This window comes from Spea bombifrons, chromosome 1 (assembly GCF_027358695.1).
Source record: "Spea bombifrons isolate aSpeBom1 chromosome 1, aSpeBom1.2.pri, whole genome shotgun sequence".
NCBI classification, from domain to species: domain Eukaryota; kingdom Metazoa; phylum Chordata; class Amphibia; order Anura; family Pelobatidae; genus Spea; species Spea bombifrons.
This window is the reverse complement of record NC_071087.1, coordinates 157,554,394-157,573,515: the sequence shown is the minus strand read 5'-3', so window position 1 is coordinate 157,573,515 and position 19,122 is coordinate 157,554,394. Positions and strand designations below refer to the sequence as shown.

At 40.5% G+C, this 19,122-nt stretch overlaps 1 protein-coding gene across 1 annotated transcript in view; it reads left to right on the top strand.

The window, feature by feature from the left end:
• Window positions 1-19,122, top strand: part of DCC (DCC netrin 1 receptor) — a 299,985-nt gene that overhangs the window by 98,362 nt on the left and 182,501 nt on the right. The window contains exon 2 of the mRNA XM_053448217.1: window positions 15,153-15,473. Within this exon, the coding sequence (XP_053304192.1) occupies window positions 15,153-15,473 (321 nt within the window). The remainder of the gene's footprint in view (window positions 1-15,152; window positions 15,474-19,122) is intronic.

Here is a 19,122-nt window from a genome sequence, read left to right as displayed (position 1 = left end):
CTTTCCTGTTCTAACGTTCTCTTTTCTCATCATTCCAAAGGCTGTCTGAACCAATCAAAAACACTCAGCAACTTAACAACAGAGGAGTGATAGTTTATCAGGGTCCTGAGAACAGGAAGTTAAGGGACCTCTTCCATAATATACTGACCGTATAGTATATACCCGCGCACATATAGTATATATTTCTTATTTTAGTCTGTCAACACTACTATATAGGTTTATTTAGCATATGGGACTTAAGATGTATTATTTTGGAAGTGGTAAATCTTCCTAATGTGTATTGTCTTTGTTTAATTGTGAGTGAGTAAAGTAAGGATCAAGAATTTTATGCTCATGTTTTTATTTATACACCGGAAAAGCCTAAGGCGCATGATGCGTGCTCATACAAAATGAAGAGAGAAAAAGGGGGTTCATAACAGCTTAGGTGCAGCTACCAAAGGGAGTCCAGCCAATGCTCTCAGCTCAGGGTGTTATGTCTCCCTCTAGTGGCTTAGATAAATAATGCATAAAGTATTATAATGTATTCATCTGTAAAATGTAGCCAAATATTATATTATCTAGCCCATGATCATTTTTACTATCTGTCATCGGTGCTCTTTAATATCCGTAATCTTTATTAATAATAAAGATAGTATTTTTAAAAACCGCATTATCTCTGCTGATACTACATATGATTGTATCTCTATGTATTGTATAGAAATGCTTTTTTTTTTCTTCTTCTTCAATTTATAACGGTGTTTGAATAACACAATGGAAGTAGTTTTTAATGGTATGTTTTTAGTGCCGTTGGCTTTTAAATGGATTTTCAAGGATATGAAACACACAATATTAACTTGTAATTTTTAACTGATAGCATTGGCAGCGGATAGTATTTTATTTTAGAATTTTGCACAGAAAATGACATAAAAAATCAACTCTAGATAGAAGATAAGAATATAGCATGGATCGACAAGGGACTTCCCCATTATATGCGCATCGTTGGTGGCCGCCATCGTTAGGCTGTTCTGGAGACATACTTCAACCAAGAGAACTAGAAACCAAATGGCCTACCCAGGAGAGAACCTGCAGATCAGTGGATGCTGGTGTCTACTACTACCCATAACCAGGCACAAGAACCTTCATCTGACTAAATATGCTAATCTCTGATTTTTAGCCTGTTCTTTTATGTAATAAAAAAGGGGTGATTTAAAAAAAAAAAAACTTACTATATACTATATGTGTGTATATAGGGACTTAATACGGAGAAGAAGGCTTAACATGTCTTCATTTGGTGATATTACACAACATGTCTTGTGGACAAAGAGGTTCAATTCTTATTGAGTACATCCCAACTGTCACTCTTCAGGAGGGTCAGTCCCTCTTTGGACGCCATACATTCCTCCCCTGAAGCCTTCCTCTGGGTATGAGTATTCTACAGCCCTAAAAGTCACCATAATATTTGGTAGAGATTTAAAGTTTTTTTTTTATTTGAGTTTTTGAAAAATAGAGAAATATCTAATCGAGTAAAAACATTTCAAAGAAAACGAATATCTTTTATTTACACATTTTTTATTTTTAAAAACATCTTCTGGTTTAGATTTGTAAATTTAACATTTACCCGGCAAACATTTTGATCTCCTATAAAAGAGGGACATCAGGGCAGGGGCGTACCTAGAGTATTTGGCACCCGGGGCGGATCCTGTAACTGGCACAACCCCCCCCCCCCAAATGTAAAGACATCTACAAAATTATGTTGGCAAGAATATTTATTGCACCAATTTGTAAACTGTATGTCAACTGTAAACAACAAGAAATCTTAAAAAATAAATTAATAACTTATAAGTAAAATAAATACGTTTAAAGAACATTTACTGAACATATAATAGTGCTTTCTTTAATAACCCTCCAAAAAAAACAGCGTCCACATTGCCCACATAGAACCTGACCAGCACCCAAATTACACACACATAGGACGTGCCATCTTTGCCCCCAAACAGCCCAGCATGAGTCAGCATTGTTCCCAAACAGCCGAGTGTACGCCATCTTTGTCCCATAAACACGCTACCTGTGCCATCTTTGTCCCATAAACACCCTGCCTGTGCCATTTTTATCCCATAAACACCCTGCTTATACCATCTTTGCCTTTTTGGCAAATCAACTATACACCTATGATTAACACAAACACTTTTACAGTCACTCACTAATTCACTTTCATTCACACAATTCATTCACACAATCATTTATTCTTTCACACAAATTATTTACACATATTCATTGATGCATTCTCACAAATTCATTAATTCTCTCACTCATTCACACAATTCATCCACACATTAATCCATTCATTTTCGCTCTCTCATTCTGACTATTTCAATATTCTTGCTACCCTCCTTTCTCCCTATCTAACCAATATCACCCCCTCTGCCCTATCTACCCCTTCTCACTCCCTTCTCCCTATTTACCCCCTATCCCCCCCCGTCTCACTCCCTTCTCCCTATCTACCCCCTCTATACCCCAGTATAGAGTGATGGGAGTTATGATGTACTTTAGAGCATAATGAAAAAGACATTGGAAATGGTACAGCATAACACCCATCACTCTCACACACTTACCAATCGACACTTACCAATCCACAGATTCCACACATACCAATCCACTCTCACTGTCACTGAATGATTTCCTACCTTTCCTCTTTTCTTCTAACAGCAGTCAGCTCCTTTTCTTCCTCTTCGCTCCTCTTCTTCTGTCTTCTTCCGGGTTCAGAGGGCACGGACGACGGTGGGCGCGGCTTCAGTGCGCCGGGGTTTGTTGTCAGATCCCGGCGCACAGTAGCAGTTGCCGCGCGGATCGCGAGGGAGCGGTATCGGAGGTCATTAACAGACCTCTGGCTCCCTTGAGTGATTTTAAGCGGGTTAAAGCTTAAAATCACTCAAGGGAGCCGGAGGTCTGTTAAAGACCTCCGATACCGCTCCCTTGCGAGCCTGCTCCTCCAGCCGGCACCCCTCCAGAGACGGACAGTAATGTCCGCCACATTACTGTCCGTCTCTGGAGGGGTGCCGGGTGCCGGCAAGTTGGCACCCCCCTGATGAGCGGCACCCGGTGCGGACCGCGCCCCCCGCCCCCCGCTAGGTACGCTACTGCATCAGGGGAAGAAACAATAATTGGAAAACAGAGGGATTTGGGCCTTAGAGAGGGACTGATTCTTCTAAACAGGGACACTTGGGAGGCATAGTTCATTCTGAGAGTTAAGTGGTTAGCTTTTTGCCTGTTAGAAATAAATAGGATAAAGAGATTTAATGAAAATTCCTTTTTTTTTTCTTTTCACTAAATCCATAAAATTAATTTGCAGTTTCCAGTCTGATTTCAAAGCAGTGAAAAAAAAAATCCATGTTTAATGAGATTAAACACGCTAATTCTGGAAAAAATAGAGTTTTTTTTTTTTTCTGGCGGCTTATTTATCATAATGCCTGCAACAAATTAATTAATAAATAAATAACCAAAAAAAAAATGTCTTAAAGTCATTAAAATAAGTGTGTTTTTTTAAAAAGAGGTGCCTGAATTTCATTTCTACGCTTTGGGAATGGTGACGGATTTTCTGATTCAGGGTACCGAGACTTGAATGCCGTATCTTTTTTGTATTTAATGAGTAGATTATAATAATTTCTTCTTTTGTTACCTAACCCATAATAAAAAGCTTATCAGGAAAAAAAAAACTAAAATAAAATAATATCTGTGTACTCTCCGGCAAAATGACGATCCCTGTATTACCGTATTTATCTGACTGATTAAGGAATTGAAATGATTATTTCCACATTCGGTAATGTAACCAATAATTCATAGCAGAAGATGATCTGTCGCATTCTTTGCCTCTTAATGATGTAACTTATCAATGTATCTTTTTCTTCCCAAAAAAGTATCTTTATTGCTCAAATAATTTAGCCTTTTCAAAGCGGAATTAGATAGTTACACTGAGAATCATTATTGTTCTTATGTGTTATGACATGAATTAAAATGTAATTAGTGTAGGTAGTGTTTTTTTTTTTTACTTTATTGAGAAGGCAGTAGCTATGAGGAACAGCCTCCCAGCAGAAGTGGTAGAGGGTAATACAGTGAGGAGATTTAAACATGCATGGGATAGGCATACAGCTCCTGAATCTAAGATGAGACCAACGACTGATTAAGGTTTGTATCCTTGTACCAATATCTTGAAGATCAGTGGAGTTACGAGTTCCTGTGTTGGTTTTGTTGAATATACTGGAGTCAAGAAGATCTAATGGGAGTCGGGCCTTCAGAAGCCGTCTCTGATAGACCGAGGACATTTCTTCGACAGTCAACAGATTACGCCCTTATAACAGAATTAAACAGAATGGAACGCTGTAGTTATGAAGAAAGGCAATAGAGGATATTATTTCAATATACAGATACATTTGGGGACAATACAAACGTCCCTTTGATGACCTGTTAATTAATAGGACTGTAAAAACGCAAGAGGTCATCCATTCTAACTGGAAGAAGGGAATTTTCACCTAAAGCAGTGAAAAAATGGGTTCTTTACAGTAAGAGCAGTAAATATGTGGAGTCCACTACCCGCAGACACGGTGCTATCACATTTAATAGATGCATTTAATACAGGCTGGCTGATCCTTTAAAGCAGAGGATAATATTCGGGTATATAACGGGTTATGAGGAGGGGATTCGTTATCACTTGCTTATCCAGTAAGAAATCAGAGGCCATTTTGGGGTCAACAAGGCCTTTTTGGAATTGGAAATCACTTCGATGTGGAGTTTTTTTGTGTTACCTTCTTCTGGATCGACAGGCGGGTTGAACCTTATGTTTTTTTTTTTTTTTACTTGTTTAACCAAAATGACTGACTATTATGTGATGCGGTCACAATACCAACCGCGCATGATATAATTAATAGCTCTCAACAAGCGCCGTTACACCAGCAGCTCGTAATGACTTAGCTCTTCCATATAAGCATCGACGCGTGTTTACCTCACAACACATTCTCTCTTCTTTTAAGAGTTTTTCGGATTAATTTCTCTCTAGCTAATTGCGCAATTATAGGTAATCAGCGTTAAGAATTTCGAGAGAACCCTTTGTGTCGAGAGCAATATCGGCGCTCGACTCTGAAACGGATTCATGTTTTCACAACAGACGTGCTAACGGAATTTGGCACCAAAATATACTAAATATATTACGGGTATAATAACGAATAGTCCCAAATTCTACATTTTTTTAACATATATATATTACTGTTAAAATCTGCTAGCCCCCCCCCCGGCAATATCCGGCATTGGATTGTTCCGGGTTGTTATACGGTTGCTGTTCTGAGATTGCCATGACAGCGCTGCCCATTATTGGTCCTTTAGGGGTTAAACGCTTCTGGTCCAGAGGAAGGGTAATTGTCCCTTTGGAGCCGGGCTCTTGGCACTCGTGGTTACTCTTCGCAGCTGATGAGCTGAGCGGCGGTTATTGGAATCCGGCTTCCGTCTTCTAACTCGTTCGACTGATTGTTGCGCTTCTTGTGAGTAACCCTTCAGCCGTCACTTGACACAATGTTGTTATTCCTGTTAAAAAAGCAGGCTTTCAAGTAAATGATTGCTATTTTTGGTCCCACATTTGATGACGGGAAAGAAAGCCGCTATTTCTTCTGTCTTGAAGGCTGCCCCAGTGCTCACGTTTAAATTGGGCGATGTCTACCAAAGATCGGGAATATCGAGAATACGTCCCATTTTCCCTTAATTTCACCGCTTTTATGTGCGTTTCTATGTATATCAGTCTCCATAACGAAAACATAAAGGGCTACCTGGTTCTTTATGCATTACGAAGGGTTAACCCTGCTGAACTTCCTCCTGCAAAAAACAAGTATATCGGAACTCCGACCAAATTCTTTTATTACTGTTTTCAGATTAAAAATCTATTTTCTTGTAGAGTTTTCTTTTTAAAACAATTCTAGTTTTCTCATTTTTAGGCAGCTGCATATCAGCCGTTTGAGTTCTCGCTCGGTTATCTGAGCCCCAATCTACTAGACAAACCCCCCAACTCATACTTCCTGTGGGGAACAGTGGAATGGCTCGGTCTTAATCGCCCAGCTGGACTCTTTGACTGATGAAAGTCTACGGAGGAGCGGACTTCATTAGCATTGCTGTGTACAGAACCGAGGTTTAAGCTCAAGGAGAAAAATACATATTTTTTTTTCACTAAAATGTCCCTTTTAGATGGATCTGCCTTAAAAACGTTTGTTCCTCCTTATTTCCTTTCGAGCTCACACCAGCTCGGCCGGCGTTCCGGTTTTCATTTTTATTTTCCAGGTTTAAGGTCTTCTCTAAAGAGGATGAATCATAAGAGATCTAATGTATCGCCAATTGGCCGTCGGTAGAATTCTCCGTACTCCATTCCTGCATAATTGGCTTTCAATCCTTAACCTGCTTTTTGTGTTCGGGAACCAAGGGTTCTTCTTTTTAACTTTTTCCCCCCTAATTAGATGAAATAATTGGTGGAAATGGACCATTTGAGAGCTAATGTCTCTTTAGTGGCCACAGTAAAAATCACTACATGTGAAAATGCGTGTAATTTACACGAAAATGTTATTTTATAACCTTTGCCCCTTTTGTTTTTGGTAAGGGTGCTTCGTTTTTGGTGTATTTTTAATACAATCAGCCTTGTGTATTCTAATTAAAGCCCAGAACGCATCCTAGTCGTGTAAAAGCTTAGACAATTATGGCAGCGTTAAGGGAAAAAAATAAAAAAAATAAAAGCTTGGGGGTTGTAGTTATGTTTCTTCTCCGCTACATAAGAAATGAATATTTTCCTTACAGCAAAATCTTACAGTTACACTAATTAACTTTGGTAAACATTCTGCTGTCATTTATTAAGTTGGGAATAAAATATCTCTGTTTTCATTTCATTTAATTAGGGTTAAATATGACTCGTGGTGTATTCAGAAGTGGGTTAAACAAATAGATATAGCCATCCTAGTCCCGGAGAAATTCAACTCGCAGTCGATATGTTTTATTGGGCCAACATACAAAAAAAAAAAGTTGTTACATAAACGTTTGAGACCCTAGAGGTCTCTTCTTTAGATGGTCATGTGTCCATCTGATGAAGAAGCCCCTGAGGTCCTGAATGCTTACGTAACTTTACATCTTGTTAACATAGAAACATAAAGCAGATAAGAACCTTTCAGCTCAAGTTCTTCTGCTGTAAAGACTCAAACCTTTATCCCATGCATGTTAAAATTCCCTTGCTCTATTAGCCTCTACCACTTCTGCTGGGAGGCTGTTCCTTCTGATGGGAGGCTGTTGGCCCAATAGAAGGTATCAGCTTTATAAATGATGTTCCCCAAGATCAGTCGAAGCTCAGCCCCCTTCCAGGAGCAAATAACCCCAAACTATACTCAAGGTTCCTCATCATTTATGTAGGATGTCGATGGACCACCTCATGGACCTTGAGGGTCCTCCCTAAAGTTTTAATAATAATAAAATGTTAATGAATCATATTTCTCAGATATATTATTAAATCTTTCTGTTTTGTATCTTGTAAACCCAAGGAAAGCAGTGCCTGTATTGTAACAGGATTTTTTTTTGTTTGCGTATCATCGGTGACCGGCAGTGTTTTCCATTAAACGGATGCTAATGCCGCTTCTCGTTAATGAATCATATCAGGTGTTCGTTGTGAATGTCTTTTGTGCTGTAACTGCAGGGGATTTGGAGATACAGCTGTGTCTGGACCCTCAGATCATAGACACACTGGTGCCCCTACCCCAACTGAGCCCCTGTGTTTAGAACATCTGATCCGATATATATATATATATACATAATATATATGTGTGTGTATGTATGTATATATATATATATATATATATATATATATATATTTATATATATATATTTATTTATTTTTTGATCTGTGCATTTGCTACCAACTGGGATAGCACAATGCATGGATCAACTCTTTTTTTATTCTGTGAAGCTGATTAATTTGCTCGTGTTGGTGATTCTTTGTTATAAATCCCAGGATGAGGAAAGAGAAAAGCATAACACACGTGTCCAGTTTGATAAACTCGGTTGTGTTTAATGCGTTTTGCTTTGTAGCCAGCAAGTTGTGTGGCTCTTCCTGAAAAGGTACGCCATCGGCAAGACACAGACATTAATTAGCAGCGCTCCTGACTTCCTAATTATATAGCGGAAGCGGATCGGGAGCAGAGCGTTTGAACCTTTTACTATTCGTTGACCTGCCCGTTGTGCAGCGTTTACGTAACATATCAGAATTGAGAATGAATATAATTTAAGCAGAGGGCAAAGAGGTTCTTTTTTAAAATTTCAATATTATTATAAAAATGCTATCCGATTTGCCCGAGGGTTACAGCCGTGTGAAGTCCATGTGGCTTACCTTAACATATAAGAAGTGTCAGTTTTCCAAAAGCCTGTGTAATTGGGGGGAAAAAAGCCCCGCTCCCTAATACCCCAGCAGGAGATCTGTGGGGGACCAGCTGTGATGCAATTCTACATATAGTGATGATGTCATAGCCCATTCCTCACTCTGTTTTTAAGAATGGTTTTCCCCAGACAGACAGACCCAGCTGCGATAAGGGTCCATCGACTCTCTGCTCCCTTACATCTCAATGTATAATGTCATTATTACTATTTAGTGTCGTATAGCACCATCATATGCCGTAGCGCTGTACATAACAAGTAGTATATAACATAACGATTAGGCTTACAAAAACGACAGGTCACTAATACAGCAGAGCAGACAAAAAGAAGTCTGGCGTCTTTACAGATCTGATTATGCCCTCCCACAGGCTTATTGCACCTCCGGTGCACATTAATTGCCCTTTAGGGGCAGCAATAGGAAATATTGACACGCGGACCCCCGCTGCTTGGTTGCACTTCTGCAATTACAGGCAAATCCATAAAATGAAGCTTCTTGCCTTTCCCACTAACATGAAATTATTCACATCTCCAAAAGCAGATGTCGCGTGGATCACGCAAAAAATTCAATAATCCTAATAATTTTGTTTGAGAGCTAAAATGTTAAATAAAATGTGAATCCAAAAGGGCTGTGTTTGTGTAACCGAAGACGCGTCACATCGAGCTGTGTTTAACTTGTATCACGTCGTTATCCTTTTGTCTGGAGGGAGAATTTTAAATGAAAAAAATATCTGTCAGCATTTTAATCATTTATTTATTCGGATTGGTTTGAACTAAAGACTGGGGTATTGATCCTTCATCGGCAGCTGTAGAACTTTAATTTGGGGACTTTTGAGATTTTTTTTTTTAAGAATCTGAGTTTCTAATTTAATTTTTAAAAATTGTATTATGTGTATTATTGCGTCGTGCAATGGAATTAATTTAAAGATGCTCGCTAGCTGCTCTTAAAGAACCATCGTAATGATGAAGCAGAAAATCAGATGGCTTTATCGCTTCCACGACAGAAATCTCTACAATCTGCAAATAGCAATCGGGGGTCCGGGGACCGGTCATCTGGGATTGAAGTCAGGGTTGGGGATTGCTAAGAAGAGAATTGCTCCTTCCTCTTAATAGAGTAGTCTGGCATCCCGGTTACAGATAGACAACGAGCGTATTAACGAGTAAATGATTGAAGAGTTACAGATTATTAACAAGTTGGGCGCCAAACCCTTACAAAAAAATTACTGCAGTTTTTCTGAAGTAATACTGCAGTTTTTTGGACATGAAAAAACTGCAATACTGCACATTTACTGCACTTTTTTTTTATATTGCAAACCTACAGTTGTACTTCAAAGTACTGCAGCTTTATTGCATTTGTCCTTCCTTACAAAAATAACTGCAGTAAAACTGCAGTACAGTGAAGTACAAATGCAGTAAAACTGCAGTAAATGTGCAGTAAAAGTGCAGTATTGCAGTTTTTTCATGTCCAAAAAACTGCAGTATTACTTCAGAAAAACTGCAGTAATTTTTTTGTAAGGAAAGGGTTCTCCCCAGCCAACCTTCACCCTCGTAATGCCTATTCCAAAAGCGGGTGATGGATTCCGATAAAGGAAAATGGAGGGGGGGGGCATCTAAATTCCCCCCCCCACATCATTATGGTAGCAAGTAGCCATACTTCGTACTTTAAAATATATTTTGTTTTACTTCTACTGTTTTTCCCCCCAAATTCAGGACAAGGCTGTCCTAACTCCCCCCCCCCAACGTATGGCATGTGGGATAGGGAAGCAGATGGGACAGAATAGAGCCCCAACTCCCAATAACTGAACACCTTCCCCTACAATGAATTAGATTGGGAGCCACTGGGGACCCCCTTATATTATTTTCCAATAATGAGAGGGGGGGGGTTGAACGTCTACAGAAGCCGCTAAGATATTTGCGATTTATGCAAACTTGATACATCTCTTCTACTAATTAGAGGCTAATCACTTTCCCTTTCAGAATGCCTCAGAGGACGTATTAAACCATCACAATTTTCTGCTTGCTACAATCGCGCTGTTAGAGGACTCTCCGGCACGTTATTTAGACAACTGCCGCCATCATATCAGTCTAAACATAGGAGTTTGATGCGAAATCAGACAAATACTAACATACAGTAGACAATTTCTGCTCAGCACATCTGAATGTGTCACACTCCGCTGTTATGTTCCTATATTTAACCCCTTCATGACAAAGCCCGTACATGTACGCGCTCACAATGCATTGTTTTAAATGGGTTTAAGGACAACCCATTGTCCTTACGGGGTTAATTGTATAGCTGAGCGTTAAGTAGTAAAGATTAGATACAAATAACTGTACAGTTTAGATATTAACCCCTTAAGGACAATGGGCGGTCCTTAAACCCATTGAAAACAATGCATTTTGAGCCCGTACATGTACGGGCTTTGTCATTAAGGGGTTAAAAATTGTGTCCTCTGACCATTTAATATATTCAAAATATTGATTAAAGTTAATTGTATCCGTGCACGGTTGGGATTTTTCATAAAAGAATATAAACATGGATTGTTTTCCGTAATGAAGGCAAGGAATTATTCACGCTAGAAAGACTCAAAGGAGAAATGAATCCAGAAAGACGGTTAATTGTTTCTCTTTGTAACAAAAAAAAAATTGTGATTCTGCCTTCTCCACTTTTTACGCGTTATGTCTTATTTCCGTTCACAGCTGCCACGCAAGATTGGGCCGGGTTTAAACAAACTGTTATACTGTCTCAGGATAAGCCTGGGAAGTATTACTATGTAAGATAGAGGTTGGACGTTCCACGCTGTGTTACACCATAAAATCACCAAAAAACCCCAAAAAACACCAATCTTAGCCAGTCCAGAAAAAAGCAAGGAGCCATCAGGTCATCCAAACCTTAATTGGCAATACGTAATTTATTTTATGGGGTTTTAGAATAAGCAGTCAATAGAAGGCATGATAAATATGTATGTTGGAAAGAGCTCCAAATTCTCAAGTTTCTACTATTGTCCTATCCCATAAAAGACTCTTGGGGGGTAATCGGACTCCTTGTTTCCTCACCCAAACCCATGGTTTTTTTATTTCCCCCAGAAATGTCTTGGAGTTGACGCCATTGTTCACGCTGAACTAAATCGGTATTTTGAAGGCCAAGGAGCTTGGTGGTTGAGGATTAGATACATTATCCTTTGAGATGATACATTGGTTTCAGCGAGGCAACCGCTATAAATTCACAATTACGAACAGAAACATTTGCTTCATACCGATAGAAGCTACCCTCCACGCGAAAGAGATCTTTATTGGCGCTCAAAACCCCAACTGGTTTCGGTTCCAAACGCCATTTTTACGGTGAATGTTATATATACTGTTGTTAATCATATCCGAGGGGAGCTTTTCTCCTAATATTCTATAAGTGTTATTTGGCTGGTATTATAGAGCTCTGTGGGAGATATACGTTACAATTCTCTATATTTTAAACCATTTTTTACACCTAGCTTTTTAGTTATTTCATAGGTTTTTACCCTGGGTCCCTCATATAGCCAACGATAAGGAACCAAAAACTATCGTACCTTGTGCTTCGCGTCTGTCTTTTCTGTAGCGAAAAAGCAAATTGGGTAAAGATAATATTTTTATTGTCCGACGTATAATGGATTGCAAGCTTTTGAGACAATCTGGCATCCGTCCATATTGAAATGTGGATTTTATTGTGCTCAGAGCGCGATACAAAGATAGAAAACTTGTTACAATGTTATTAACGGAATGATCACTATAAGTTCAGGTCGTTCTAAACTAAAGTACATATACAATGATTTCATACAGATACAGTATCAAGATTCATATAGATACTGTGTATATAACAATATATAAACATAAATAAAAAGTCCAATCTTCCCTTATTCCTTTATTGGAATCCATCACTCACTATGCGTTAGTATAGTTAGTATAGTTGGACGTATTACTTTTCTTATGTTGTTGGCGAGCCAACCCTGGTGTTGGGGTTTATTATCTTTTATTCATTTAGCACCAACAATTTCCATAGCGCTTCTTACAGACCATCCATTCTTACAGACCATCCATTCTTACAGACCATCCATTCTTACAGACCATCCATTCTTACAGACCATCCATTCTTACAGACCAACCATTCTTACAGACCATCCATTCGAAGACTACTATAGACAGTCTAAGATGAACCGATATGCTAGGTAGAGAGGATCCTGGTCTTAAGCTTACAATCTAGAGATGACCCCACCATGTCTCTGGCCATGCAACCATCCATCTCAACCACTTCTATGGCCCCGGGATGAAGCCAGGTGACCGCACTTGGCTGTTGAAAACATTCAATGACGTTTCTTATTCAGAGAGAGGAAAATGCCCAGATGAGCTCTGAAAACCAATAAAGACACACAGCTGCGTCACGTCGAAACTGTAACACGTTACTTCTGTCCTCTCGTCCTATACATATTTATGTGATGCCCTCTAGCCACCGGGTTGCTATAAATATGTAGGCTGTGTGGTATGTGTTATAATGTAAGTTTTATTTCATAGAAACATAACAAGGTGTTGTGTTGATGAAGCGTCCTTTTTGGATTTTACAAGAAAAAAGATCATTCTTGAAATACGATTTAAGAGATAGCAGGTGCTAAGAGTTTATGAGGTAACAGGAACCAATAAAACGTAACTTTAAAGCATCGTTTTTTGTTTATTAGATGAATCCAGACACTGGTATGAGCCACACCATGGATTCTTTTATGCGTGTTTGGTAACATATTAATTGCGTGTGCGCTAATTAACCTTAATTTTGTTCACAATATCTTTTATGTGGATTTCTGGAAAAATGATTCAAAACATTTTGGTCCCCACTTACCTACCGTGACACCCCTCTCTTTTTTCAGGAGCTCCGAATGTTTGCTGGGGATCGGAGAGCCATAAAAGCCCCAGTAATGTATTAATAAATGTTTTGAATAAAATAGATTGCTATATCGTCTCTGTAAAGTTCTGCCCCTGGTCATGCCTGTAACCCCATTGTTAAGTGGCGTATAGTTGCCTAGGCGGGCTAGTTCCAGGGAGGCGGTTATGGGAAGTGGGAGCCCTTCTGTCGAACAACTGGGTACAGGTTGGGCGATCGGGCTCCCTTGGGTGGCACTTCTCCTTGGCCGGTTGGAAGGATGTCTGCCTTGTAACCGGCTCGTATACACTATGGAGCTCTGTAGCTCGTCGGGATATAATGTAGGTGTAGGTTAGCATGGTGGATGGTGGTGGTGGGTGGCTGGGGTGCAGCCCAGGGTCACCCCTGAGCCCACCCAATCAAACCAGTACTGGACTGGAGAAGTAAAATCAGACCTGGCACTTATGAGAGAACCAGCAGGCGAATGGTAGGCAGCGAGAACTACCGGCCTATCGTGTGTTCACTAGTCCTGGTCTACCACAAACAGTGTCCATGTGGGATAACCAGCGCAATAATCAGTAACCTGCGTTGGTTTCGTTGTGTATTTGTGTGATATGTAGAGACGACAGTTCATGTTTCAGAGCAGAACATAGCACATAATGTTTGGCAGCGGTAAGGGCGCGCTGTACGCAGCGGTAAGCATTAAGTATGCGCGGGGAACATATTGCGGATGTATCTCTGAGATAATTGATACGTATTTGTCTGTTGGTAATTTTCGGCTTTTTCCGCCTTGATGAAGGGTATAAATCACAAACGTGCGGGCACCGGGAATTTGTTTGGATCTATTATGATTCTCAGTAAGTAAAGGTTGTGTGTTTTTCCCCAAACTTCCTGCTGTGAATTATTAAGATTGATTGAAGCGCTTCGCTCGTCCCATGCAAGGCGCTGTTTAATTAATGTACCATTATGCTAATATATGCAAATGAAGAAAGTGCGCTCTTGTTTGAGAGTTTAAGAACAAAAAGAGATGCTGTTCTAAAGTACAAATTAGTTTATTGTATTACTTATTCGCCACCCATGGAGCCGACGTCCTGTACTTAAAAAAACAAAAACAGAATTATTGCCGGGCAGAATATTTTTCTTCAATTTGTATCAATATATTTTTAATTTGGGTTTCATATATGAAGTTGGGCCAGGGGGAGAATTAACATTTTATGCATGCATTTAGTTATTAAATCCCTAAAGGTGACGGTTCTTTTAATCCAAGGAGCTGCATGCTCTTGTATGAACCTAAATTTAAAAAAATGTGTTTTTGTGTGAAAACCTGATTTTCAGGCTACAGATGATTAAAAAATCACTCAGTGAATTCTATCTGTAAGGATTGGTGGAGAGAAGAGAAGGGGGGGGGGGTGGAGAGGAACATTTAAATACAGATTTAACAAGGAACAGTAGGGAAATTTATGTTAAGAGTATAAATATTAGAACAAGAGGCCATGCTCTAAAACCAGAAGGGTAGATGGGTTGTAAGGAAGTTTTACTTAGAGGGTGGTGGATAAGTGGAACAGCCTCACATTAGAGGTGGTAGAGGGTAATACAGCGAGGGTATTAAACATGCATGGGACAGGCATATGGCTCCTGAATCTGAAGAGACCAACGACTAATTAAGGTTTGAGTCATTACAGCAGGAATAAATGGCAGACTAGATGGGCCGAATGGGGCCAATCTGCCTCCAAATTCTGTGTTTCTAACACTGGGTTAAAAAAAGTGTTAAACTCGGCAGAAAAGGTGGAACAGCTTGTTTAGAATACAATTTTGTGAACACGTCCTCACTTTCCTTTTTTTCCTTTTCTTCTCTTAGGTTCACAGGTGAAAAGTTTCACGTCGTTGTGGTTCATTTCTGAACCTTCAGATGTGGTTACGATGCGAGGAAGTAATGCGATTCTGAACTGCGCGGCACAGTCTGATCACGGGCCCCCAACCATCAAGTGGAAGAAAGACGGAGTTTACTTGAATCTGGCGATAGATGACAGAAGAAGACAGCTATCCAACGGATCTCTGGAGATACAGAGTGTGGTCCACATGAGACATCACAGACCTGATGAAGGCATCTACCAGTGCGAAGCGGCCTTAGACGGCATCGGTGCCATCATTAGCCGGACGGCGAAAGTATTAGTTGCAGGTAAGATGGACTAAATTCTTTTTTAATGTAACTATTCCTCTTAAAGCTGGGTACTGTGTGCAAGTCATGTTGTCTAAATGAAAATATATAAAAAATTACCTTTTGAACAAAGGGGCTCAGGGCCGGACCAGGGTGACTAGATCGCTCCGGCACTCTAATGCCAGTGGCTGCCACATGATGGAAGTGTGTCCGCCAGCAACTGCACACTGCAGCACCAATGAGTATGGAGTACAGTTGGCCAGTGGCCCATAGGGCACCTGTTTGGTGTGCCAGACGGCCAAGCCAGGCCTGGAGGGGTTTATTCACTAAAGTGGCAGCTCATGGACCCTATTATGCTCTATTGATGGCCAACCACAGTGAACGTATCCTAGAAGAATGGCTAAGCCAGCGCCGCGTTATGTCTAGTTAAATCAATGAGAAGATCGTCTAAAACACTCAACTGTTTGAACTATACATGATGTAGGGCCCACCAAGCTCATTGTGCAATAGACGCTAACTGGGTTTAACCCAGCATAAAGTATCACTGAGTTGGGAAGTTTGGAACCGAATTCCATCTCAAAGGGAGACCTTTGACGTCCCAAAGCTCATGTGCAACGTCTTTTGTTATTTTAGCCAAAATAAAGGGGAAAATGGGAAGGTAGCAAATGTACGTCATCAGATTAACTGCGTACCCTGAATAACCCCGCCGGACAGCTGATATTGTTAACACAAAATAACGAGCGGGGAACGAGAAGGCAGAGGCTTGAGGGGATTGATTCTTGTTTAAATATAATTCGGAATAAACTACAGAGAAGCACTTTTGTTGACGAGCTGTCCCCTGCTCACCTACGCGCAATGATTCTGTCCGTTAAAAAAATCAATTACCGGCATTACGGTCTATGAAACCAATGCTTTCTGGTACACGTCCTTCTAAGCTGCTGTCGCAGCGTCCGAACCGGCGGCTGGAATTTGATTGGCTGTCCTTTTCAGCCAGGAATCGAGAACAGCTAAAAATACGTTGCCCGCCAATAGGACGTAGCTGTCCGTGTATCAAATTATTTCCTGCAAAACGGCTACGGGAAAAGTGCGAGACCTCGTTACTGACCCACCCCATGCCGCTGTTTACCAGGACGAGTCTGTAATGAGCTCCGTGCATCTGAGTTCAGCTCTGGAAGACAAAACAAACCATTTATTTTGTGTTTTAGCTGCATCTTATTTTTTTTATTTTGTTTAGAGAAAGAAAAATGCTGCCTTCCTACGGCTGAAGGCTAACAATTGCTGTACGTGAAATGATTTTTTTATTAATGATATAAAATAATAGTTATTGTGCCTGGGGGGGATCACTTTAGAGATGCTGGGGAACCCAAGGTCCGCTTTCCTACTCTCTACCCCGTGCAGCTACCATATATACCAATAAATATATAACGATAACATGCAAGGATGTCTTGGATTTCATCCCAAACCAAACATTTGCACTTATATATCTCATTTAAACAGTGTTAGCAGGTAAGGTTCTGGGCGTCTCTGGTGGTTTGTGGACCAGTAATGTATTTACCTATGGGGCCGCCATAGGCCCAATGTAGGGTAGAGCCCCATGTGGCCTCTTTCTTCCATGATCGGCGTCAAAGATACAATAAAATGCGCTATGTGCCTTTATGAAACGGGGTGAGAAGATATGACGTCATACCCCAGTCTTAAAGGCACACGGCACCTTTTAATGACGTCTATGGTGGCTGGGCTGGGCTGGCACAGCTTCCACAGTGTAAATCGGCAGCTTGGGGAGATCAGAGAACAGGACACCGTGGAGGGGCTTGATCGCCCAAGATGGCAATCTGCCCCCTGGTTTTGTGCCAAGGGGAATGCCGTCCTCTGGACCTGCCACTCTAGGCTGAGGCAGACTCCACTACTGAGGACCAAAGCTTGTCAATGAGTAGCAGGATCGGACTGGGGGGGGGTAATTAAGTGGCCCTGACCCTTGACAGCATCCAGCTCGACACACACGACCGATCGTTGTTTTACTCACCTAGCCTGCCGTTAAGGATACCCAACCTGTGGCCGCACATAGCAGGACCCAATCTACAACTGGCCCTTACAAGTCCAGCAGCTGGCTTATGGCGTCAGCTCTGCCAATGGCTGGATATAGTAAACTAGACATGTTTAATGCGCATGCCCAGCCAGTGGCTGTGCATATTATTTGTCGGCCGCTTACTTTAAAGCCCCAGCCGTTTAGTCAGTCCTAATCCGGCACCGTATAGATCTGCGTTCCCATAGCAATATTCCATCTTTCAAAAGATCCCAATGGAATATCCAATTTCTACACACGTCTTATTCATAAAGTATTTGCTTCCAATATCTATTGTCTTAAAAATTCTTGCCCATCTACACATATTTCTCACCGGACGTGTCTAAATAAATGTTTTTGCAAAAACCGAATTGAGTCCGACATTATCTCATTTCGGTTAACGCAACGTCGTTTTATGCCCGCACATGTTCTATAATAAAAAGCACTTTAAATATAAAGTGATTTACATTTTTAATTACCCCTATGTACAACAATACCGGAGAATGTCTGTAAATGTAACTATAGTGATTGACGCTGGCACAGCTGTGTTTCGGTAATTTTATCCAAAGATCTGTTTAGTGAGTAACTCCCCGGTCTCCGGAGTATTCGCGGATTGCAGAAGACGTCTTGGAGATAGCACAGCTCACGGTTCTGTCTGAAGTAAGTGTAGCGTTGCTTGTCTCTACGTGTTAAATTATTATTTCAGGCGCATTTGTAACAAGTTATCTGTAAATGATCTCTTAGATCGCAATCGAGGCTTAATCACTATAACGATTGCCGGTGATAAAAAAAATCCCCCTTTTTAGTATCTCCAAAAATGGATTTAAATGAATGCGCATGTGTGTAGGTTTACAGTCGATATATCTTATGCCCACCAGCACAGCTTTGTAGCGGGGTCACGTCCACGGTGGTCCCTCTGTACTTTCTGCTACTGGCTGGCCTGTACATAACACCAGTATAATACATGGGGCAGTGGTCAGCGTGGAGATTTGGACATGGTGTGGTGGACAGGTGGCACCTGTGGGCTATATGTCACCCACCCAAAGGTGCCACCTTATTTATACCTCAACAGATGATATCTACACCAAGGGGTTAAACACATTAGGAGAAATGGCAGAATGGGCGGCCATAGATGGGATGCCACAAAGTGTTTTTTTCTTTCTTTCTTTACTTTCTCTACTTTCTCTCATTCCTTTCCTTCCTACTTTCTCTCATTCCTTTCCTCCCTACTTTATCTCATTCCTTTCCTCCCTACTTTATCTCATTCCTTTCCTTCCTACTTTCTCTCATTCCTTTCCTTCCTACTTTCTCTCATTCCTTTCCTCCCTACTTTCTCTCATTCCTTTCCTCCCTACTTTCTCTCATTCCTTTCCTCCCTACTTTCTCTCATTCCTTTCCTCCCTACTTTTTCTCATTCCTTTTCCCCCTACTTTTTTCTCCTTTATAATATATCTTTAATATCTAATTAAAATCATATTAATGTTTTTGTTTTTTTTTGCATAATATGTTATATATTAGCCATGGGTTTTAGCTAGGTTACCAATCTACTGCACCATTGCCTGTGGTAAATAGTAAAATGGCTCAGTCTTAATCACCAAGCCTGACACT